The 24,313-nt window shown below is 46.1% G+C and overlaps 1 protein-coding gene across 7 annotated transcripts in view; it reads right to left on the reverse strand.

The window, feature by feature from the left end:
* Positions 1–21,153, reverse strand: part of LOC109882102 (inosine-5'-monophosphate dehydrogenase 1b-like) — a 31,310-nt gene extending 10,157 nt beyond the window's left edge. Inside the window, exons 1-4 of one of the 7 annotated variants that reach the window (XM_031831423.1) lie at positions 20,130–21,153; positions 9,563–9,661; positions 9,335–9,415; positions 3,576–3,624 (exon numbers count right to left, since the gene is read on the reverse strand). In XM_031831423.1, the coding sequence (XP_031687283.1) occupies positions 3,576–3,624; positions 9,335–9,415; positions 9,563–9,661; positions 20,130–20,368 (468 nt within the window). In that variant the 5' untranslated portion in view covers positions 20,369–21,153. Of the gene's footprint in view, positions 1–3,575; positions 3,625–9,334; positions 9,416–9,562; positions 9,662–11,560; positions 11,581–12,094; positions 12,383–20,129 lie in introns of those variants that run through there. The other 6 variants (XM_031831425.1, XM_031831427.1, XM_031831428.1 and 3 more) reach the window with 6 other exon arrangements.
* Positions 21,154–24,313: the final 3,160 nt, after the last annotated feature.

A 24,313-nucleotide genomic window follows, 5' to 3' on the forward strand; every position in this document is an offset into this window, starting at 1 on the left:
CAATAACCCACAACATGTTTAGGAAATCAGTCATTCAGCACACTAGATAATATTAAATCAAATCGAAGTTTAAGTTTACGTGCTCTGAATACAACAGGTGTAGACCTTACAGTGAAATGCTTACTTACAGGCTCTAAACAATATTGCAAAAAAGGTATTAGGTAATAAAAATAAATAAAACAACAGTAAAAAGACAGGCTACATACAGTAGTGAGGCTATAAAAGTAGCGAGGCTACATAGAGACACCGGTTAGTCAGGCTGATTGAGGTAGTATGTACATGTAGATATCGTTAAAGTGACTATGCATATATGATGAACAGAGAGTAGCAGTAGCGTAAAAGAGGGGGTGGTGGGTGGGACACAATGCAGATAGCCTGGTTAGCCACCGTGCGGGAGCACTGGTTGGTCGGCCCAATTGAGGTATTACAATCTGTTGCAGTGAGTGTAAATGTCCACACAGGAAATATACTCAATATTATTCATTTCTAATACAGAGTGTAAGTCATTTACTTCATAAAGAAAAGAGAACCTTGACCATCATTGCTTGTAATAGTAAAGGTTGCTTTCTCAGTTGTCCACTAGGGGGCAGACATGCTCCAACAAGCAAGTTTGTCCTATGTGGATTGGCCTAAGGAAAATGACAGCTTTTGGTAACGTTTCTCAAGCATGCTTTCAATGGCTGACTGGACGATGAGTCTCAAAGTCTCAGACGAGAGTTGCAACAGCAAGTAAAGAACATGCAACTGGAAAGCAGACATCGCCATCTGGCCTAAATGGAAATTATCAGGTTCTACATTCTATATGGGCTCCCGAATGGCGCAGCTGCATCACATCCGGCAGTGATTGGGAGTCCCATAGGGCGGCGCACAATTGGCCCAGCAACGTCTGGGTTCGGCCAGGCTAGGCAGTCATTGTAAATAAGAATTTGTTCTTAACTGACTTGCCTAGTTAAATAAAATAAAAATATATATTTAAAAAAATCTGTCATCAGAGAGACGAGACTGATGTTGCTTTGACTAAACTGATGCATGTGACTGAGGGGACCCACGTCTTTCTGGAGACGTTTTGCACAATCAGGCTGTGACCTTGTTAGAAACTATCTGCCAACACACTGGGAAAGTTCCCTTTTGTAAAAATAAAAAAGTCTTGGCCACTTCCAGTCTTCTCAGCTGGGAGGGAAAACATGGCATTCCTCACCCATGAGAAAACCAGAGCATGCATTTTATGACGTTAAGAGCTTCCCTCCCTTATCTTTGGCAAATGTAAACTACCATACCAACTATTGTGTTTCTGAAATGGGGGGGAAGAAAAAGACTGGACACTGGCAGCCATTTTGTTAGCTCAACTGCACCACTACAAAGGGCTAACCTTTAAAATTGAGAGACCACCTCTGCACATGGTGTGACCAGCAATAATTTCCCCATTGAAACACCAGTCAGAGGCCCACCTCACACGTATAAAACATCCCTGTGTGGAAGAGGGTGGGGGGGGTCTATTTTAAACTAGTGTAAACAAATATTATTGCATGAACTTTGACTGTATTCACAGTTGAGACAGACAAACACAGGCTCGTCCAAATTCCCAGAGACTGACTCCACCGTCAAGAAAATAGACCAGGTTACAACCCTACGGAGACTACCTACAACGCCACGGCAACAACGCAGACAGGCACCTTCCACAGCAACAAGAGCTGTGTTCTAGTCTGGACAAAAAAGGAGATTAGAGATATCAATTAGATTAAAAACTCCTGATGGACGAGAGAGAAGTGCAGGGTGGATTTCACATAAAGCCTGAGATTAACGCTCACATCATCCCCTGAGAGAAGAGTGAGCAACCAACCAACCAGGCACAACCGTATACAGAGAGAGAGACAGAGAGACCAGGCGTGGGAGGCCATCTTGGTAAAAAATAGGGTGGCTAGGAGGTTAGGGATGACGAAGGAAGCTGAGAGTAAAAAGTATTTTTGGAAAATCTGCAATTACAGAATGAGGTTTTGGCTTTGAATGCAGAGGGTGGTTTGGGCATCTGTGTGGACACAGCATACTGTAAAGAGGCTTTGGTTTCAGAAGTGGCTCTGGCAAGGAGTGTCTGCTGAAATAATAAGGAATGTGTAGGAAGCAATACTGCTCCCATAGTCATTATCCCTGTAGTTTTCAGAGATCTGGAAGAACCAGTCTGGGACGGCCTAGTGGTTAGGGCGTTGGGCCAGTAACCAGCAGGTAGCGGTTAGAGTGTAGGGCCAGTAACCAGCAGGTAGCGGTTAGAGCGTTGGGCCAGTAACCAGCAGTTAGCCTAGTGGTTAGAGTGTAGGGCCAGGAACCAGCAGGTAGCCTAGTGGTTAGAGTGTAGGGCCAGTAACCAGCAGGTAGCCTAGTGGTTAGAGTGTAGGGCCAGTAACCAGCAGGTAGCGGTTAGAGTGTTGGGCCAGTAACCAACAGGTAGCCTAGTGGTTAGGGCGTTGGGCCAGTAACCAGCAGGTAGCCTAGTGGTTAGAGCGTTGGGCCAGTAACCAGCAGGTAGCCTAGTGGTTAGAGCGTTGGGCCAGTAACCAGCAGGTAGCCTAGTGGTTAGAGCGTTGGGCCAGTAACCAGCAGGTAGCCTAGTGGTTAGAGCGTTGGGCCAGTAACCAGCAGGTAGCCTAGTGGTTAGAGCGTTGGGCCAGTAACCAGCAGGTAGCCTAGTGGTTAGAGCGTTGGGCCAGTACCCAGCAGGTAGCCTAGTGGTTAGAGCGTTGGGCCAGTAACCAGCAGGTAGCCTAGTGGTTAGAGCGTTGGGCCAGTAACCAGCAGGTAGCCTAGTGGTTAGAGCGTTGGGCCAGTAACCAGCAGGTAGCCTAGTGGTTAGAGCGTTGGGCCAGTAACCAGCAGGTAGCCTAGTGGTTAGAGCGTTGGGCCAGTAACCAGCAGGTAGCCTAGTGGTTAGAGCGTTGGGCCAGTAACCTGCAGGTAGCCTAGTGGTTAGAGCGTTGGGCCAGTACCCAGCAGGTAGCCTAGTGGTTAGAGCGTTGGGCCAGTAACCAGCAGGTAGCCAAGTGGTTAGAGCATTGGGCCAGTAACCAGCAGGTAGCCTAGTGGTTAGAGCGTTGGGCCAGTAACCAGCAGGTAGCCAAGTGGTTAGAGCGTTGGGCCAGTAACCGAAAGGTTGCTGGATCGAATCCCTGAGCTGACAAGGTAAAAATGTGTCATTTTTTATTTAGTAGTTCTGCCCCTGAACAAGAGTTAAACCACTGTTCCCAGGTAGGCCATCATTGTAAATAATAAGTTGTTCTTAACTGACTTTCCTAGTTATATAAAGGTTATATGAAGAAAAAAAACTGGAGAACACTAACCAGTTCAACAGGCTAAGAGCAGCCTTCATCGTATGGCTTGTACCTACCCATTACTCTATCCCATTACTCTGAACACTTAAGAGGAATGGGCTAGGGAAGAGGGTCTCAGAACAAAGTGGAATTGAGCCCATGAACAGAACAGTAGGCTGAAGATGGGTCGAAGGGTAGCCTGTAGCTCAAAACCCATATTGAATTGTCTTAGCTTTCTGGAAAGTCTTGACAGTCAGAGAAGAGAGGATTACTCACCACATCGTCCGAGGCAAAATCAATGAAGCCCGGCAGAATCAGGAAGTCGCTGAAAGAGACAGAGCAAGACGTCAGGGGTCAAGGTTCACAGGTAGTCATGGCTAAAGAAAGATGGCTTAAGACAAGAGGACTACAAGATTCATAGTGCAGTGCAATGCAACTGCCAGCCAACTGGTGACAGTGGGTCAGAAGTGGCCTATTATAAACCCCTCACCCTTTCCCCCGACCCATTTCAGCGTTTACAAGTACCTCCACCATGTTGGAGTTGGGTCCAAAGCAGGAAGTGTAGAAAACCACAAAGGGAATATGTGCAAATTAGCCCCTAGAACTGCTTCTTTGACCGAGCCTGGTAACGACATAGGGGAAACTAGTTCTCGCAATGGTTGAGGAGTCTGACCCGAAAGTTGCCTGTTGTATAAATTTGAATAAACTAAACTACAAGTGAGTTTGCGTTAAGAACTAATAGAAAATGTCTTGATCCCAAAAATTGTACGTTCATATGTTCGCCCGCTAGTGATCGCTGATCAAGATGCCCCTTCCCTTTGCCTTGTACTCTAGTCTAAAGAGAAACACTGTCTCACCCTGTTAGTCCAGTGCTTGACAAAAGCATCTGGGGTTCAACTTCATTTCTTACACTGTATGAACACAATGGCAGGCAGAGAGAGAGCGGTAGAGAGCATATGAGACAGAGGGAAAAAGAAGGATGATGTGTGTTTTTCACAGATGGGTGGATCTGGTGGTTTGGCAGATGGGTGTGAAAACACAGACAGACTGGACAGAGAGGGAGAGACGAATAAGTGAGTCTGTCAGAGAGAGAGAGAGATGGGGAAAAAGTGAAAACCAGAATAAGAGGGAGGAGTGCAGGAGAGAATGTGCTCTAAATCAGATAGAATGGGAAGAGCGAGCGAGAGAAACAAAAACAGAGAGAGAATGGCCCCCTGGCCTTTATCATCCGTCAGACAATTCCCCCCCTCTCCTCCGCCTGTGTGGGTGAAAAGATGGGGCCTAAAATATGTCTACCAAACGGGACAGGGAGGGGTCCGGCTGCAACCGCCAGACACCTCACAAACATCAACACAGTCTGGGACAGGGAGGCAGAGGGGAAAACATCTGCCAGTATTTAAGGAAACCACATAACTCTGCAGATTCTGGATCAGCTCGCAATAGCCAGACCTACCCCTAACCAGCATGCGCCAAATGGTAAAAAGTGTCACTGGATCAGTTGATAAGTAGCCATTTCATTTATTTCGAGTTTTTGGATTTGCCACCAATTTCCATTACAGAATACAGTGGTCACTTGGGTTTAACCTGTAACCTATACTTTTAACTTCTTAAGGCTAGGGGGCAGTATTTTGACGTCCGGATGAAAAGCATGCCCAAAGTAAACTGCCTGCTATTCAGGCCCAGAAGATACGATATGCATATAATTTGTAGATGTGGATAGAAAACACTCTAACGTTTCTAACACTGTTAAAATTATGTCTGTGAGTATAACATAACTTATTTGGCAGGCGAAACCCCAAGGACAAACCACCCAGGAAAAAACTTTGAGGTCACTCTTTTCAATGGGTTTTCTATGTGGATCTAGATTTCTAAGGCACTTGCTTGCAGTTCCTATCGCTTCCACTAGATGTCAACAGCCTTTAGAAATTGGTTGATGTTTTTCCTTTGAGAAATGAAGGAGTAGGGCTGTTCAGAACGAGGGTCAAGTCTAGTGTACTGTTGTGGTTTGGGCGCGCGACCCGAAAGCTCGCTCCACTGTGTTTTCGTCCGGTATTGAACACAGTCTATCCCGTCTTAAATTGTATTGATTATTTACGTGTAAAAAATACCTAAAGTTGGATTAGGAAAGTTGTTTTAAATGTTTGGATCAAATTTACAGGTAACTATATTAGATACTTTGTAGTCATGTGTGTTGGAAACAGTGTTTTTCTGGATCAAATGCGCCAAATAAATTGATATTTTAGAGATATAACGACAGAATTTATCGAACAAAAGGACCATTTGTGATGTTTAATGGACATATTGGTGTGCCAACAGAAGAAGATCTTCAAAGGTAAGGCATGAATTATATCGTTATTTCTGACTTTTGTGTCGTGCCTGGCGGGCTGAAATGTGATTTTCATGTGTTTGTTTGATGGGGTGCTGTCCTCAAATAATAGCATGGTTTGCTTTCGTCGTAAAGCCTTTTTGAAATCTGACACTGTGGCTCGATTAAAAAGAAGTTAATCTTTAAACCGATGTATAACACTTGTATGATTCATGAATTATTATTATGAGTATTTCTGTTTTTGAATTTGGCACGCTGCTATTTCACTGGGTTTTGTCAAATCAATCCCGTTAACGGATTGGCGTGCGAAGGGATCACTAAGAAGTTAAGTGGCCAGGTTGACCCAGAATGCAACAGAAAATATGTGGAAAATGGGATCTTGATGAGTAAGACCTAGATTAGGACTTCCCTTGTGGAGATGGCACACCTAAAAGCAATGGAATTGTTTTTTGTCCAGGTTCAAATGTATGTTTTGTCCACAGGAGTAAATAATTATATACGGCATTCGAAAAGAACTAACTAGAGTGTGACTTGGCACACGTGACACATTAGGGTTTTAAATACTAAAGACAACACTGGCTACCTTTCAATATGGTGTGCATTCGAATGTTGAATGTGGACAAATGCATGATGCCATTTCGGCCACACAAGTGCTGTAGACAACCACAAACTGCCCGATTTAGACATTATTATGACCCTTCAGTCACTAAGTAGAGAAAGTGGGTAGGTCTGATTTAGAGTGCACTTACCTGTCTAGTCTTGCATACTATTAATGTTTAAATATCTATTGCCTGACAGTTCTGTTATTAAAACCGCTTCGGGCCCTAGTAATGCTGGGTGCGACTTGATTCATCTTCATTTCATGCAGACAATTTGACAAGCCTGGATAGCACTACTTCATAATGTGGTTCTACACTTCTGCAAAGGCAGTGCACTACACATGAAGAATTATGTCACGATTGTAATCTTTTCATTTCTCGTCCCTTTGCCACATAAGTGGATTGAGAATACAGACTTCTACACCAATGTCCCGGGGGAGAATTGCGTTGGAGAGATGAGGGGGCTTGAATGGGGCTAATTAGAAGCCGAGGATGATTAGGTGGCTGTGATCATAAGACATCATCATGGAATCCTCCCATGAAGCCTTTGAAAGGAAATTACTGCATTGACAAATTCTTTATGACAGGGGTAATATATGATAATAACACTCAGCAGAGTCGTCTGCTGTACTAGAAAATGTTGAGTTGCTGAAAGAATATTGATCCAGCTTGGTGAAATGGCCTTGAGACCCTGACAGAGCATCTCAGCTCACCCTGATCCAGCTTGGTGAAGTGGTCTTGAGACCCTGACAGAGAATCTCAGCTCACCCTGATCCAGCTTGGTGAAATGGCCTTGAGACCCTGACAGAGCATCTCAGCTCACCCTGATCCAGCTTGGTGAAGTGGTCTTGAGACCCTGACAGAGCATCTCAGCTCACCCTGATCCAGCTTGGTGAAATGGTCTTGAGACCCTGACAGAGCATCTCAGCTCACCTTGATCCAGCTTGGTGAAATGGCCTTGAGACCCTGACAGAGCATCTCAGCTCACCCTGATCCAGCTTGGTGAAATAGTCTTGAGACCCTGACAGAGCATCTCAGCTCACCCTGGTGAACACTTTCATAAGGGAGCGTGTATTCAGCTCCAGCGTGTTTGTGTGGACAGTAAGCCTGCCAGATTACAGCAGCAACAGGTAAGCAGACACCTCAAAGCCAGTAGGCCTTAGAGCCAGTGAGAATACATCTGGCTTTCTCAATTTATCTTGCCTTCGATTCCTTGCATCCCCGCCTCCCTCTCAAAATACATTGGAGAAGAAAGTCAGAGGGGAGTGACTTTAGACCTCCTTTAATAGGGTTAAAAAGGAGCCGAGGAGATAGGGAAAGACGAATTGAGAATGAGCCACCGTCGCTACCATCCTGGGTTGCCATGTTTGTGAGGCAGTTGTCTGTGGTTGCCATGGTGGAGACACAGCTGTATGATACAGGTAATACGGGAACAGATGTGGTGAAAAGGAGGGCATCCTCACGTCCTCTGATGTCGTCCCCCGAGACGCTCACATGACAGTACCTCGGGCTAGTCATGTGCCCTGCCTTGCCTTTAAGCAGGACGTGCTTCATTAAGGAGTGGAGGGACTCGCCGGTATCACACACAGATACATTACCTAATCAATTAACCCCTGTGAACTGGGACTAACTCTCCATTCAAATGTGTAATGTAAATAGTGAATACCATTATTGTGTGGATGTTAAGTCTGAACCATAACATTTAGTCATTTAGCAGACGCTCTTATCCAGAGCAACTTACAGGAGCAATTAGGGTTCAACTGTAAGAAACAAAATGGTTGATTATGTGGCGTTGTCTCACAAACGCCACATAATCGGTTTAGAATGAACAGGGTATCCATTTAATATAGATTTTTTTTCAACTTTTACACCCTTTTTTCTCCCCAATTTCATGATATTCCATTGGTAGTTAGAGTCTTGTACGATTGCTGCAACTCCCCTACGGACTCTGTTTAGGCGAAGGTCGAGAGCCATGCGTCTTCCGAAACACGACCCTGTCAAGCCGCACTGCTTCTTGACACACTGCTCGCTTAACCCGGAAGCCAGCTGCAATGAGTCGGAGGAAAGACCGTCCAACTGGCTACTGTGTCAGCTTGCAAGCGCCCGGCTCGCCAGAGCACTGCTGCACCACTTGGGAGGCCCTACGGTATCCATTTAATCTGTAACATAGGTTCCGTACTAAATGGCACCCTATTCCCTATGGTCAAAAGTAATGCACTATGTAGGGGACAGGGTACCATTTGGGATGCAGACACATATAGTCAGAAGACATAGGCTACAACATCAACACAAGGACGTGAATGTTACTCTATTTTGTGTTGGAAGCATTTTTATAGCAGTTAGTCATTTTTGTCAAGTCCTCTAGCCAGAGGTATATTCAAGAAGCAAAACGATGCAAAGAATTTTGGGCAACAGTCTTGGGCAAAGGGGTGAAATTAGTGAAGTAGCTTGCTGTGGCAACATACAATGCAATGACCGCCTGCCATATTGGGGCAGTCCAATGCTTCACTTGTTGAAATCAAGTTAGTTTTAAACAGAGTGAAAGTGAATTGAGGGTTATTCTGTGAAAGTAAAAACAAGTGAATATGAAATGAGCAGATAAAGGGCCTTAGGATATGAGTGCAGTCAGATGTCATTACTAGATAGATTAGATAGTGATTGAATGTCTCAAAGAATCAAATAGCAGTTCATGCAGTTCATGATTCTTCAGAGCAGTTAAAGATGCAGTCATATCATTACCGGAAGCAAATATCATCCTATGGTGCAGATCAGGTTAATAAGCAATCAACCCCCACCACCACTGTCCTACTCATTCATCTGTACAGATCAGGTTAATAAGCAATCAACCCCCACCACCCCTGTCCTACTCATTCATCTGTACAGATCAGTGTTTTTCTCAGCCAGCTAAACATTTAAATAATACAATTGGTGACGAATGTGGTGTTTACTTCTGCCAAATTCATCAACAAGGTACTTTATTGATTCAAATCTATTTTTAATGGGACAATCATTTGCTTCCCCTATATGAACTCATCGTTTGGAGACAATAGGTTTTTACAGTACAGTGTATATAGTGTCAAAATGGTTGAAAAGTCAACCGTTTTACTCACTTGTAAGTCAACCCGTCGCCTTTAGAGCATAGCTCTTCTGCCGTTTGACCATCAGCGACAACAGACTGTTGTTGAGCAGATCTGCGATTCAAAACGTGTTGGCCATCATTACAAAGCGCCGCCCGCATATCGTCCATCATCGCTTGCGCTTAGGTTTGGACAGTACGAGAGCGTACTTGCACAATACGGTTCTATTTGGCATTTGTATTGTGGTTGAACTGAACTTACTTGTAGGTGAGGCCGTCTCCAACGGAGAAAAGCTGTTGTGCGGAGAGTCCGTCTTCTGGGACATAGCCCGTACCACCACTGATCAGGTAATCAGCCATGCTGTCAAATGAAAAGGACGACAAGCAGGCATTAGATTGTAGACATTGTTTAAAATGTAACATTAGATGCATTTTCAAATATAACTAGCTATCAATAGATGAAGGGTTAAAAGGTGACGACGCTTTGCGCCTGTGAATGACTATTAGTGCTGAGTGATTAACCCGAAACCCAGTTGTTTTTTTTAAACAAGACATTTCGTTCATGTTTTTTCTGTAATATTAATGCGCATACTGTGCAGTTTCTCTAGAGACAAATGATATCAAGCCCGAACTGTTCGATGTAGTTGGGAGTTGTAGTTTTCAAAAGGCCAATATTCTACATAGTTTAGCATGGAAAATATGGTATTTACCTATAATGACCATAATCCATTGCATGCCTACTTGTCCATCTGTGTTTCTTTTAGCTTGCTACATTTAAGAGACAAGAAAGCTCGATTGAAAGGAGAGCAGTTGCTTCACGAGGTACACTACACGACCAAAAGTATGTGGACACCTGCTCGTCAAACATCTCATTCCAAAATCATGTGTATTAATATGCACACATTGCTGCTACAACAGCCTCCACTCATGAAAAACAGCCCCAGACCCAAGGTAGCGTTCTCCTGGCATCCTCCAAACCCAGATTCGTCCATCGGACTGCCAGATGATGAAGCATGATTCATCATTCCAGAGTCCAATGGCAGCGAGCTTTACACCACTCTAGCTGACGCTTGGCATTGTGCATGGTGATCGTATGCGGCTACTCGGCCATGGAAACCCATTTCATGAAGCTCCCGACGAACCGTTCTTGTGCTGACGTTGCTTCCAGAGACAGTTTGGAACTTGGTAGTGAGTGTTGCAACCGAGGACAGAATGTTTACACACTATGCGCTTCAGCACTCCTGCTTTGTGTTCTTGTGTGGCCTACCACTTCGTGGCTGATCCGTTTTTGCCCCCAGACATTTCAGATGACCCGGGCAGCTCTAGCAAGGCAGAAATTTTACTGACTTATTGGAAAGGTGGCATCCTATTAAGATGCCACGTTGAAAGTCACCGAGCTCTTCAGTAAGGCCATTCTACTGCCAATGTTTGTCTTTTGAGATTGTGTGGCTGTGTGCTCGATTTTATACACCTCTCAACAACGGGTGTGGCTAAAATAGCTGAATCCACTCATTTGAAGGTGTGTCCACATACACAAAAGTATCTCTACCTGAAATTGATAGTTGTTATTCAGCAGTCAAAAAAGTATGCCTTGTTTACATTGAAGTACACTGTCTGAAATGAAATAGTCATCAAATAAAATATATGTAATATACAGAACTGAAATATTGTATTGAAGTAAAATAATGTGAATAAATGGTTAAGTGATAAGCAGTAATCTAGTCACTACCATCATGGACATTTTATTCACTGTTTCATTATGTGTTGTTATTATCGAACCCAAAATCATTACATTTTTTTAAATAGTCAAACTGAAACCAAACCTTACTCACAAAAACAGATCGCTGCGCACTAACGACTATGCGTTTTCATCTATAAGAAACCTTTCTATTAGAGGGGGCATGCTGGCAAAATATAGCCTCGCGAAATTAACCCTTTCATGCACGGTTGTGTAAATATCCATGCCTAAAATAGCAGAAGCACTAATGTTAGCTACATGTTTAAATAAAACACGTTGCTTTACATTTTGTCATGTTTTATATATATATCCCCGGTATATATACACAATAAATACCGGGGATATATATATATATACACAATAAATACCGGGGAAGATAGAGCACATCTATATTGCTTGTGGTGGCTGTCCATGCGAACAAAACAGCCATCAAGCGACACTATGAGCTAATAAGTCATGTTAAACAATGATCTGTTCAGCAAAAACGTTTACTTCAAGCACATATTTATCCAGACTACTTACAGTGTTCTGGGTAGCTGCTGAAAGGCAACCGTGAGCAATGCCTGTCAATACCGTAGCTAGCTACAGTATTTAGCTAGCACTTACTAACGTTAACCGGCTACTGTACAGCTGAGTACCTAACAATGGTTACAATGCCTTGAGCCCAAAATACATGCGGGGAGAATAAAACATGGCTATATTAACGATTAATGACTAATCTAGCCAACTGTCCACAGCCTAAGTATTTATAGATTTCCATCCATCATGATGTCTTTAGCATATCGTTTGCAATGTATTTTATCACCAAAGCTGCACTATAAATTAGCCATCTAATTTCTTGCCACGCAGGTCAAAATGATCAGTGCGTTATTCAGCAGGAGCATGTGTCAGCTAGCGGTAGCCAGTTAGCAAGCTAACTAACATGTTTCAACTCATTACTGAAGATGCTCTGTAATTATATGCAATTAGCCACCTCACCACGTCCTTAGTCTTACTTACAGTTACCTAATGGTAGTTACGTTAAGAAAATGTGACACAAAAAAATCAATTCCAGACCGTTTTCTACCTCTTGAAGCTGACCACGTTGAAGGTGTTCGGAAATGCGAATTTTCCAGCTCTAGCTAGCTAGCTAGCAAGTCCAAAATGAGCGGAAACAATGTGTGCTTTCTCTATTGTGGAGGTAACCAACCCACAATTAATTCCCCTACTACAAACTCAAGTGATGATGCGAGGCTGGTCCAAATTTGATTGCCTGTCGCTGCTACAGTGTATTCGCGTGATGAAGAAGAATATGTTCGCAGAAGCGTCGAAAATGGATGCGTCACATCCCCTCTCCTCCCACGTGGGGCACTCATTGAATTCGGAAACATGAGGGTAAACGTCTCAACTCAATCACAGACTTTACAGGTTAGTGAGATTATGTCCTTGTAATTTATGTAATATACCTAATATCTGCACTGCAGATCTTTTGGAGGAGAAAATCATGCATTTAGGCTACAGGGAAATTGGCACTATAGTCTGGCAGTGCCAATGTCCATATATTATCATTTTATAACCCACATATAACCACATAAACAGCAGGCTCTCCTACCATCCGTTTTTGGAATACTAGGCCTTGGGCTTCTATTATTAGGATCAACAAGAATCTTAAATCGTTCAAATGTGTAGAAATCAACTTTTATAATGCTTATCTACTTATCAATCTAATGTGACTTTTGTATTTTGACACAACCCACAAATCAACTATTTTCAGATGGTTCAGTGAGGTGCAACGTTTGGAGGTATTAACTGAACAGCACCACTGTCAGATTTACAAGTCACATGCAACCAGTTACTAGTAACCAATTATACGGACGACAGTGGCATTTTCTAGTCTAGATAGACCTCAACTGACCAGTAGAGCCAGCCAGGCTACATACCTCCTTAAATAGCCTAGATCACATTGAAAAAATTTACAGTAGATGAGGCTACACGTTGATGGAATTTGTCTTATATATCATGGCCTATGACTTTCACTTTCAAATACAGGACAGACTGTTTAAAACAGAAAGAGAGAATGGCCCCCTCCTTTATCATCTGTCGAGACCATTCAGATAATAAAAACACAAAAGTCAATAGACCATTGGCGTTCAAGCTGACGGATTTGGGAGAATCAGACTGAATTATTTAGGCTTGGCCTATTGTGCTGTATGTTGACCTGTGAATCCACAAGCATTGCGTACCGAACAGTTCCACACTCTCCCATGTCTGTGATGGTTCAGGGTTGGGAAGAGGAGCACACACACACACGTACACAGACATACACAGACAGATGAAGTAGACCTCCCTCACAAGCACACACCTTTGTAAAAGGAGGACGGACAGCACATTGCTGTCAATACCATCAGTGGCTGACGGTAGTCACTGACAGACAATTGCAATCTACCACCACGCAAGCAATTTCGCAATAAAGCGAGTTTTGTTCTTCCTTCTCACCATCGTTTCCTGGAGAGTGGGGCATTCTAACCCATGCACTCTTGATCCTGTGCATGAAATTGTGTGGGACTGCTGTAGCTGTGTGCACTCAACCAACACACAGATATTCAGAGCAAATAAAACCAAATGCATTTGTAATGGTGACTAGTGATCCACCCTGCATTAAAACAGAATTCGCCCCAAGTACATTTATCATGGGAAAGTATTTAGTCAGCCACCAATTGTGCAAGTTCTCCCACTTAAAATGTTGAGAGAGGCCTGTAATGTTCATCATAGGTACACTTCAACTATGACAGACAAAATGAGAAAAAAAATCCTGAAAATCACATTGTACGATTTTTAATGAATTTATTTGCAAATTATGGTGGAAAATAAGTATTTGGTCACCTACAAACAAGCAAGATTTCTGTCTCTCACAGACCTGTAACTTCTTCTTTAAGAGGCTCCTCTGTCCTCCACTCGTTACCTGTATTAATTATCACACTCCAAACTCCACTATGGCCAAGACCAAAGAGCTGTCAAAGGACACCAGAAACAAAATTGTACACCTGCTGTAACGGCGTTCTTCGTTTGTTGAAGGAGAGGACCGAAATGCAGCATGGTGGTTAATCATGATCTTTAATGAAAACAAATGACGGAAATGATACATGAACAAACTAATAAATACAAAAACAACAAACGGAACGTGAAACCTAATTACAGCCTATCTGGTGAAACTACACAGAGACAGGAACAATCACCCACGAAAGACAAAGCGAAACTCAGGCTACCTAAATACGGTTCCCAATCAGAGGCAACGAGAATCACCTGACTGCTGATTGAGAACCGCCTCAGGCAGCCAAGCCTATACAACACCCCTAATCAGCCGCGATCCCAAATACTACAAACTCCAATACGAAATACAATAACATAAACCCCTGTCACACCCTGGCCTGACCAAATATATAACAAAAACACAAAATACAATGACCAAGGCGTGACAGAACCCCCCCCCCCCCCCCCAAGGTGCGGACTCCCGGACGCACCTCAAAACCATAGGGAGGGTCCGGGTGGGCGTCTGTCCATGGTGGCGGCTCCGGCTCGGGACGTGGACCCCAATCCATAAATGTCATAGTTCCTCCCCTTCGCGTCCTGGGATAATCCACCCTCGCCGCCGACCATGGCCTAATAGTCCTCACCCAGAACCCCACAGAACTGAGGAGCAGCTCGTGACTGAGGGGCATCTCGGGACTGAGGGACAGCTCGGGACTGAGGGGCAGCTCGGGACTGAGGGGCAGCTCGGGACTGAGGCAGCCCGGGACTGAGGGGCAGCCCGGAACAGAGGGGAAGCCCAGTACAGAGAGGAAGCCCAGTACTGAGAGGAAGCCCAGTACTGAGAGGAAGCCCAGTACTGAGATGAAGCTCAGGTAGGTAGTAGGCTCCGGTAGATCCTGGCTGGCTGGCGGATCTGGAAGATTCAGGTTGACTAGCAGATCTGGAAGATTCTGGTTGACAGGCTGATCTGGAAGAATCTGGTTGACTGGCAGATCTAGAAGATCATGGCTGACTGGCGGATCTAGCTGCTCTATGCAGACTGACAGCTCTGACTGCTCCATGCAGGCTGACAGCTCCTTGCAGACTGGCAGCTCCTTGCAGACTGGCAGCTCCTTGCAGACTGACAGCTCCTTGCAGACTGACAGCTCCCTGCAGACTGGCAGCTCCTTGCAGACTGACAGCTCTGACTGCTCCATGCAGGCTGACAGCTCCTTGCAGACTGACAGCTCCTTGCAGACTGGCAGCTCCTTGCAGACTGGCAGCTCCTTGCAGACTGACAGCTCCTTGCAGACTGACAGCTCCCTGCAGACTGGCAGCTCCTTGCAGACTGACAGCTCTGACTGCTCCATGCAGGCTGACAGCTCCTTGCAGACTGGCAGCTCCTTGCAGACTGGCAGCTCCTTGCAGACTGACAGCTCCTTGCAGACTGGCAGCTCCCTGCAGACTGGCAGCTCCTTGCAGACTGACAGCTCCCTGCAGACTGGCAGCTCCTTGCAGACTGACAGCTCTGACTGCTCCATGCAGGCTGACAGCTCCATGCAGGCTGACAGCTCCTTGCAGACTGGCAGCTCCTTGCAGACTGGCAGCTCCTTGCAGACTGACAGCTCCTTGCAGACTGACAGCTCCCTGCAGACTGGCAGCTCCTTGCAGACTGACAGCTCTGACTGCTCCATGCAGGCTGACAGCTCCTTGCAGACTGACAGCTCCTTGCAGACTGGCAGCTCCTTGCAGACTGGCAGCTCCTTGCAGACTGACAGCTCTGGCTGCTTCATGCAGACTGACAGCTCTGACTGCTCCATGCAGGCTGACAGCTCCTTGCAGACTGACAGCTCCTTGCAGACTGGCAGCTCCTTGCAGACTGGCAGCTCCTTGCAGACTGACAGCTCTGACTGCTCCATGCAGGCTGACAGCTCCTTGCTGACTGGCATCTCTGGCTGCTTCATGCAGACTGACAGCTCTGACTGCTCCATGCAGACTGACAGCTCCTTGCAGACTGACAGCTCCTTGCAGACTGGCAGCTCCTTGCAGACTGACATCTCTGGCTGCTTCATGCAGACTGACAGCTCTGACTGCTCCATGCAGGCTGACAGCTCCTTGCAGACTGACAGCTCCTTGCAGACTGGCAGCTCCTTGCAGACTGGCAGCTCCTTGCAGACTGGCAGCTCCTTGCAGACTGACAGCTCTGACTGCTCCATGCAGGCTGACAGCTCCTTTCTGACTGGCAGCTCTGGCTGCTTCATGCAGACTGACAGCTCTGCCTGCTCCATGCAGACTGACAGTTCTGGCTGCTCCATGCAGACTGACAGCTCAGGCTGCTCCATGCAGGCTGGCAGCTCTGGCTTCTCCATGCAGACTGACAGCTCAGGCTGCTCCACGCAGGCTGGCGTCTCCAGCTGCTCCATGCAGACTGACAGCTCTGGCTGCTCCATGCAGGCTGGCAGCTCTGTCTGCGCTAAACAGGCGGGAGACTCCGGCAGCGCTGTAGAGGAGAAAGGCTCTGGCTGCGCTAAACAGGCGGGAGACTCCAGCAGCGCAGGAGAGGAGAAAAGCGCTGGCTGCGCTGAACAGGCGGGAGACTCCGGCAGCGCAGGAGAGGCGAGGCGCACTGTAGGCCTGATGCGTGGTGCTGGAACTGGTGGTACTGGATCGAGGACACGCACAGGAAGCCTAGTGCGGGGAGCTGCTACCGGAGGGCTGGAGTGTGGAGGTGGCACAGGATGGGCTAGACCGTGAAGGCGTACTGGAGATCTTGAGAGTAGTGTTGGCACAGGACGTGCAAGGCTAGGGATGTGCACAGGAGGCCTGGTGCGTGAGGCTGGCACCAACTTCACCAGCCGACTAACACGCACCTCAGGACTAGTATGGAGCGCTAACTCAGGTGCCATCAAATCCCCAACACGTTCCGTCGGGCGAATTCTATGCAAAAAGCACCAACACAGCAACTCCCTCATTTCTCTCTCCTCCAATTTCCCCATTAACTCCTTCACAGTCTCTGTTTCGCTCACCTCCAACACCGGCTCTGGTTCTGGTCTCCTCCTTGGCTCCTCACGATAAACAGGGAGAGTTGGCTCAGGTCTATCTCCTGACTCAGCCACTCTCCCTATGAGCCCCCCCCCCCAATACATTTTTGGGGCTGCTTTTCGGGCTTCGCTCTGCGCCGCCGTGTCTTTCTTTTCTCCAACTCCATTCGCCTATAGCCTTCTTCACACTGCTCTAGCGAATCCCATGCGGGCTCAGGCATTCTCTCTGGGTCGGCCGCCCACCTGTCGATTTCTTCCCACGTCGTATACTCCATGCCATTGCTGTCCATAACGTCCTCCTTTCGCTGCTCCTGCTGTCGCTGCCTGTTACCACGCTGCTCGGTCCGAGTGTGGTGGGTGATTCTGTAACGGCGTTCTTCGTTTGTTGAAGGAGAGGACCGAAATGCAGCGTGGTGGTTAATCGTGATCTTTAATGAAAACAAATGACGGAACGATACATGAACAAACTAATAAATACAAAAACAACAAACGGAACGTGAAACCTAATTACAGCCTATCTGGTGAAACTACACAGAGACAGGAACAATCACCCACGAAAGACAAAGCGAAACTCAGGCTACGTAAATACGGTTCCCAATCAGAGGCAACGAGAATCACCTGACTGCTGATTGAGAACCGCCTCAGGCAGCCAAGCCTATACAACACCCCTAATCAGCCGCGATCCCAAATACTACAAACCCCAATACGAAATACAATAACATAAACCCCTGTCACACCCTGGCCTGACCAAATATATAACGAAAACACAAAATACAATGACCAAGGCGTGACACCTGCACCAGGCTGGGAAGACTGAATCTGCAATAGGTAAGCAGCTTGGTTTGAAGAAATCAACTGTGGGAGCAATTATTAGGAAATGGAAGACATACAAGACCACTGATAATCTCCCTCGATCTGGGGCTCCACGCAAGATCTCACCCCGTGGGGTCAAAATGATCACGGTGAGCAAAAATCCCAGAACCACACGGGGGGGCCTAGTGAATGACCTGCAGAGAGCTGGGACCAAAGTAACAAAGCCTACCATCAGCAAGGGCATTGAAGATGAAACGTGGCTGGGTCTTTCAGCATGACAATGATCCCAAACACACCGCCCGGGCAACGAAGGACTGGCTTCGTAAGAAGCATTTCAAGGTCATGGAGTGGCCTAGCCAGTCTCCAGATCTCAACCCCATAGAACATCTTTGGAGGGAGTTGAAAGTCTGTGAACAGCCCCAAAACATCACTGCTCTAGAGGAGATCTGCATGGAGGAATGGGCCAAAATACCAGCAACAGTGTGTGAAAACCTTGTGAAGACTTACAGAAAACGTTTGACCTCTGTCATTGCCAACAAAGGGTATATAACAAAGTATTGAGATAAACTTTTGTTATTGACCAAATACTTATTTTCCACCATAATTTGCTAATAAATTCATTAAAAATCCTACAATGTGATTTTCTGGATTTTTTTCTGATTTTGTCTGACATAGTTGAAGTGTACCTTTGATGAAAATTACAGGCCTCTCTCATCTTTTTAAGTGGGAGAACTTGCACAATTGGTGGCTGACTAAATACTTTTTTGCCCCACTGTATATTGTCCCTTGGCCTACTCCCTGTGTGGCACTATTCCAGGAGCCCCTCCTCCAGTACTAAGCAAAGCACAGAGGGTCTTCCCAGCCTTGACAAGTACCAAGGTGATCTGGCGGGTACTGTGTCTGTGCATGAGTTCACTGCTTTAAATGTGGGTCACCCACAATATGGGTCAGAGATTCCTCTATGCACACTGGTGGCTATTTCAAGCATTGATTCAAACCCGATCCCATTAAGCTCTCCACCTGCTGCCCTAGCTGCAAGGCATAAGGGGGACCTGCCACTCCAAAAATAGCCTTGAGGCAGTTTCTGTTGTTTTGGCATCAGAGTACGCCACTGAATCATAGCTTTTCAATGTGTTTAGGGGCCGCGCTCAGAATGACTCGCCATAAACCATATAAGACACAGGTGTCCTAGAGCTTCATTATGGGCTAACAAGGAGATTTAACTTCAAGGTTATTGACAAGCCAGGCTAAACACAGGGCTATGTGGCAGTGTAAACTGATACTACTCAATGGGCTGTATTTACATATTGTAACCATGGTGAAAGCAGAGCAATGAAAAGTAGTCAAAACAAGTGGGAGGAACTAATGCTACAGTTTGAATGCTCACTAGTCAAATATACACTGAGTGTACAACAAATTTGAAATACCTGCTCTTTCCACGACGGGCTGACCAGGGGAATCCAGGTGAAAGCTATGATCCCTTATTGATGTCACTTATTACATCCACTTCAATCAGTGTAGATGAAGGGGAGGAGACAGGTTAAAGAAGGATTTCTAAGCATTGAGACATTGATTGTGTGTGTGTGCCATTGTGAATGGGCAAGTCAAAATATTTAAGTACCTTTGAACAAGGTATGCTAGTAGGTGCGAGGCCACCGGTTTGAGTGTCTCAAGAAGTGCAACGCTGCTGGGTTTTTCATGCTCAACAGTTTCCCTTGTGTATCAAGAATGGTCCACCACACAAAGGACATCCAACCAACTTGACTGTGGGAAGCATTGGAGTCAACATGGGCCAGCTTCCCTTTGGAACGCTTTCGACACCTTGTCCATGCCCCGACCAATTGAGACTGTTCTGAGGGCAAAATGGGGTGAAACTCACAGGAAGTGCTGAGGGCAGGACAGCTCATAATAATGGCTGGAAGGGAGTAAATGGAATGGCATTAAACACATTAAAACCATGTGTTTGATATATTTGATACCGTTGGCTCAAGCCAATACCATGAGCCCGTCCTCCCCAATTAGGTGCCACCAACCCCGTGTGGTGCAACTCTAACTCAGGTTGGATTTCAACATGAGTCAGCTCCAGAGTTGCTACGCTAGTAAACTATTCTACATTTCAGCAAGTATCTAAAAATCTTCTTTGCCTGGCCCTTCACTAATATGTTGTTCTTTTCAAATGGATGCCAGTTTATTTCACTAAGTAATACTCTAGTACAGCTTTAACCATAATCTTGCTTTGCCCGACTCACCTCTCGGGGCCAAAGCCAGCCTGGATGCGGGTGGCGCTGTATCGCTGGGCGGCCGTCTCATGCCCATGCCCATGCCCATGCCCATGGGGGCTGAGGCGGAAGAGGTGCTCTGCGTCTTGGGGTGAGGGGTTGGAGCTGGGACGGGGTAGCTCTGTGTCCCCTACGATCCTCCGGTAGTCCATCTGGTGGCTGTCCCGCTCTCCATCCACCCCAAAGTGTTCGTAGCCGTACCCCTCCATGTTGGGTCCAATTGCCAAGCTCTCTTGCTCCAGTTTCTCACTCTGGTCGGTGACCTCACCGTCGCCCTCTGACCCTTCTGTCGGTGACGTCCCTCAAGTGGACTCAAGTCACGTAGGGACTGGGTGTTCCTGAACCGGGCTACCAGCTCAAAACAATTCCCACAGAAGAGAACGAATTAGAAAGATCTCAGCCAACCAACCAGACGAGTCAAAGTCGCTGAGGACCTGAGTTGGAAAAAGAGAGCTACTTGTGAGAGACACAACACGTTCTCTGGTTCAACACATTCTTATCTTGGTCTCATAGCTCCAGTGTTGTCTTTACCGTCAACTTTGTTTTCGAATCCCAGGTCAGATACAAAAATACTCAGAGAGATATGAGAGAGAGAGAGAGACAGAAAGAAGATAGTTATGTCCCTCCCTCCCCCGTCTCTGCGCAGGGTGCACCTGCTAACCAACCCACAGTGTCCGCTAGGCGTGTCAGGAGAGGGTGTCACCGTGGTAATGCTCCTGCCGAGATGGCGTCGTCGTGGAAATGATGCCGGAGAGGCTTGTCGTCGTGGAGTCGTTGCCGTCCCAACGTTCCCCTTGCCCCTGTGGGAGAACTAATGCTCACTGACCTGAAGGGAGATTGTGGTGGGAATGGGAGGAGTGAGATGGCAGAGAGAAAGGGTCCAGACTAATAGAGGGAGGGAGAGGTGGAAAGAAAGAAAGAAAGACAGAAAGAGAATGCCTGCAGGGATAGAGGAGAAGCAGAATGGGATACTCAGTGTGTTTTTGTCTAGTCGAGTGCTGCTCTATGAATCTCTCTGCGTACAGCTTAACCCTGTTTCCTGTCAGTGGCACACGTCGCTTTCACAAAGAGGATTGGGGAATTAGAATACAGTGGGCTGGAGATACATGCAGGAGGCAGAGAGGGCACTTAAACACACTCCAAATAGACTAGCACTGTCGCCAATGTGCGTGTGTCTGTGTGTGTGGCCGTGGGACAAACCCACAGTAATATAAAATAATTCCACAAACTGCTTGAGATAGTACCAAAGTATGGCCTTGAGGAGGATGCCTGGCTTGCCTTGGGCACAGACAGGTTCAGGGAGGTACAAACAGTGCTCACACTGCACCACAGGAGAGAGTGTAGCTAACACAAGGGTGACAGCTTCTTACATAGCCCCTGAAATACGCCTCAAATGTTCAGTACAATCTACTGTATATGCACAGTACAAACCATTCTGCTCCCAAAAATGGTGTGTGGATGTACCTTTATATAGGACAGTTTGAGGCCTGCACTCTTAACATCTTCCAGACAGTGTTTTACAAGCTTACAAAATAGAACGTTAAAGGCTCATTTGACTGGAGCATGGAGCTAGCTATAGCAACAACCAAGGTAGTGGGTTCAATTCCGGCATGGGCTCCACATAATGAATACTGTATAGTAGGCCTATACCGTGCATTCAGAAAGTATTCAGACCCCTTGACTTTTTCCACATTTTGTTACGTTACAGCCTTATTCTGAAATGGATTCACATTTCTCCCCCTCATCAATCTACACACAATACCCCAAAATTGCAAAGCAAAAACAGCATTTTAGAAATGTTTGCTAATAGAAATGGAATGATCACATTTACATAAGTATTCAGACCTTTTACCCAGTACTTTGTTGAAGCAAACTCCCTCGAGTCTTCTTGGGTATTACGCTACAAGCTGTATTTAGGTAGTTTCTCCCATTCTTCTCTGCAGATCCTCTCAAAATCTGTCAGGTTGGATGGGGAGTGTCGCTGCACAGCTTTTTTCAGGTCTCTCCAGAGATGTTACATCGGGTTCAAGTCCGGGCTCTGGCTGGGCCACTCAAGGACATTCAGAGACTTGTCCTGAAGCTACTCCTGTGTTGTCTTGGCTATGTGCTTAGGGTCATTGTCCTGTTGGAAGGTAAACCTTCGCCTCAGTCTGAGGTCCTGAGCGGTCTGGAGCAGGTTTTCATCAAGGATCTCTCTGTACTTTGCATTAATTTTTCCCTCGATCCTGACTAGTCACCCAGTCCCTCCCGCTAAAAAACATCTGCACAGCATGATGCTGCCACCACCATGCTTCACTGTAGGGATGGTGCCAGGTTTCCTCCAGATGCGAAGCTTGGCATTCAGTCCAAAGAGTTCGATCTTGATTTCTTCAGACCAGAGAATCTTGTTTCTCATGGTCTGAGAGTCTTTAGGTACCTTTTGGCAAACTCCATGTGTCTTTTACTGAGGAGTGGCTTCCGTCCATAAAGGCCTGATTGGGGGAGTGCTGCAGAGATGGTTGTCTTTCTGGAAGGTTCTCCTATCTCCACAGAGGAACTCTGGAGCTCTGTCAGAGTGACCATCGGGTTCTTGGTCACCTCCCTGACAAAGGCACTTCTCCCCCAATTGGTCAGTTTGGGCAGGTGGCCAGCTCTAGGAAGAGTCTTGGTGGTTCCAAACTTCTTCCATTTAAGAAGGACGAAGGCCACTGTGTTCTTGGGGACCTTCAATGCTGCAGACATTTTTTGGTATCCTTCCCCAGATCTGTGCCTTGACACAATCCTGTCTCGGAGCTCTGCGGACAATTCCTTCGAATTCATGGCTTGGTATTTGCTCTGATATGCCCTGTCAACTGTGAGACCTTATATATACAGGTGTGTGCCTGTCCAGATCATGTCCAATCAATTGAATAGACCACAGGTGGACTCCAATCAAGTTGTAGAAACATCTCAAAGATTATCAATGGAAAAATGATGCACCTGAGCTCAATACTGAGTCTTATAGCAAAGGGCATGAATACTTATGTAAATAAGGTATTTCTGTTTTTTATTCTTTATAAATTTACAAACATTTCTAAAACCGGTTTTCGCTTTGTCATTATGGGTATTGTGTGTAGATTGATGAGGGAAAAATGATTTAATCCATTTAGAATAAGGCTGTAACGTAACAAAATGTGGAAAAATTCTAGGGGTCTTAATACTTTCTGAATGCACTGTATATGTCGACAGAAAGTTGCAATGGGGAAAACATCTCTTAAATGGGCTCTTCTCTTCATTTGTAAAAAACAATGTCAGAGGAAGAGGCTGAGAAAGAGAAAGAGAAAGGGAAAGAAATAGGTACCAGTGAGAAAGAGGTATCTCCCCATCCCCCTTTCTCCCACTCCAGACCTGGTGTCTGAATGGGGTCAGGAACAGGTGACTGAGTGTTTGTGACAGTTGCTCAGACTCGAGGACGGAAAATCTTCTTATGCTGCCCGTGGAGAGCATAGCAACGCCCCATCCTTGTTCGTGCAGTCAACCCCCCCAGTCAACCTCTCCATGGAACCCTCTTTTCACAGCTAGGTTAACACTGGAGCCGAAGCCTAGCGTGAGTTCAGCACGCTTGTTACTCTAAACTTTCGTGGAAATCACACACTGCTATCTATGTGATATGTGTGTCAATTCAAGATCAGATGTGCCCCCCCCCATGCATTCACTGGATTACCATGGGTCTCATGTGCATCTTGACATGAAAAACACAAGCAATACTGCCTGGGGAAAGAACCTAATGGAGTGCCAGATAAAGGGGAGGTAATAAATGAGGTAAAGCTCCTGAGGAAACAGCGTTAGAACTTAGAACTTCGCAAACCACAAAAAACGTAACTCTTTTATGGTGGTTGGGACTGGCCATAACCTGACTGCATCTACCTTCTTGACGTCCATCTTCACTCCTTGCGGGCTGATTTGGTAGTCTAGGAAGGAAACAGCCTCCTGATGAAACTGGTACTTCTCAGCCTTGACAAACAGGTGGTTAGCCAGGAGGCATTCCAGGACTACTTGGACGTGAGCGATGTGATCCTCCAAGATAGCCAGGATACCGTTGATATACACAACCACCTGGCGTTCGAGCATATCCCGGAACACCTCATTGATGAATGCCTGGAACACTGACGGAGCATTGGATAAGCCAAATGGCA

This window comes from Oncorhynchus kisutch, linkage group LG9 (assembly GCF_002021735.2).
Source record: "Oncorhynchus kisutch isolate 150728-3 linkage group LG9, Okis_V2, whole genome shotgun sequence".
NCBI lineage: Eukaryota > Metazoa > Chordata > Actinopteri > Salmoniformes > Salmonidae > Oncorhynchus > Oncorhynchus kisutch.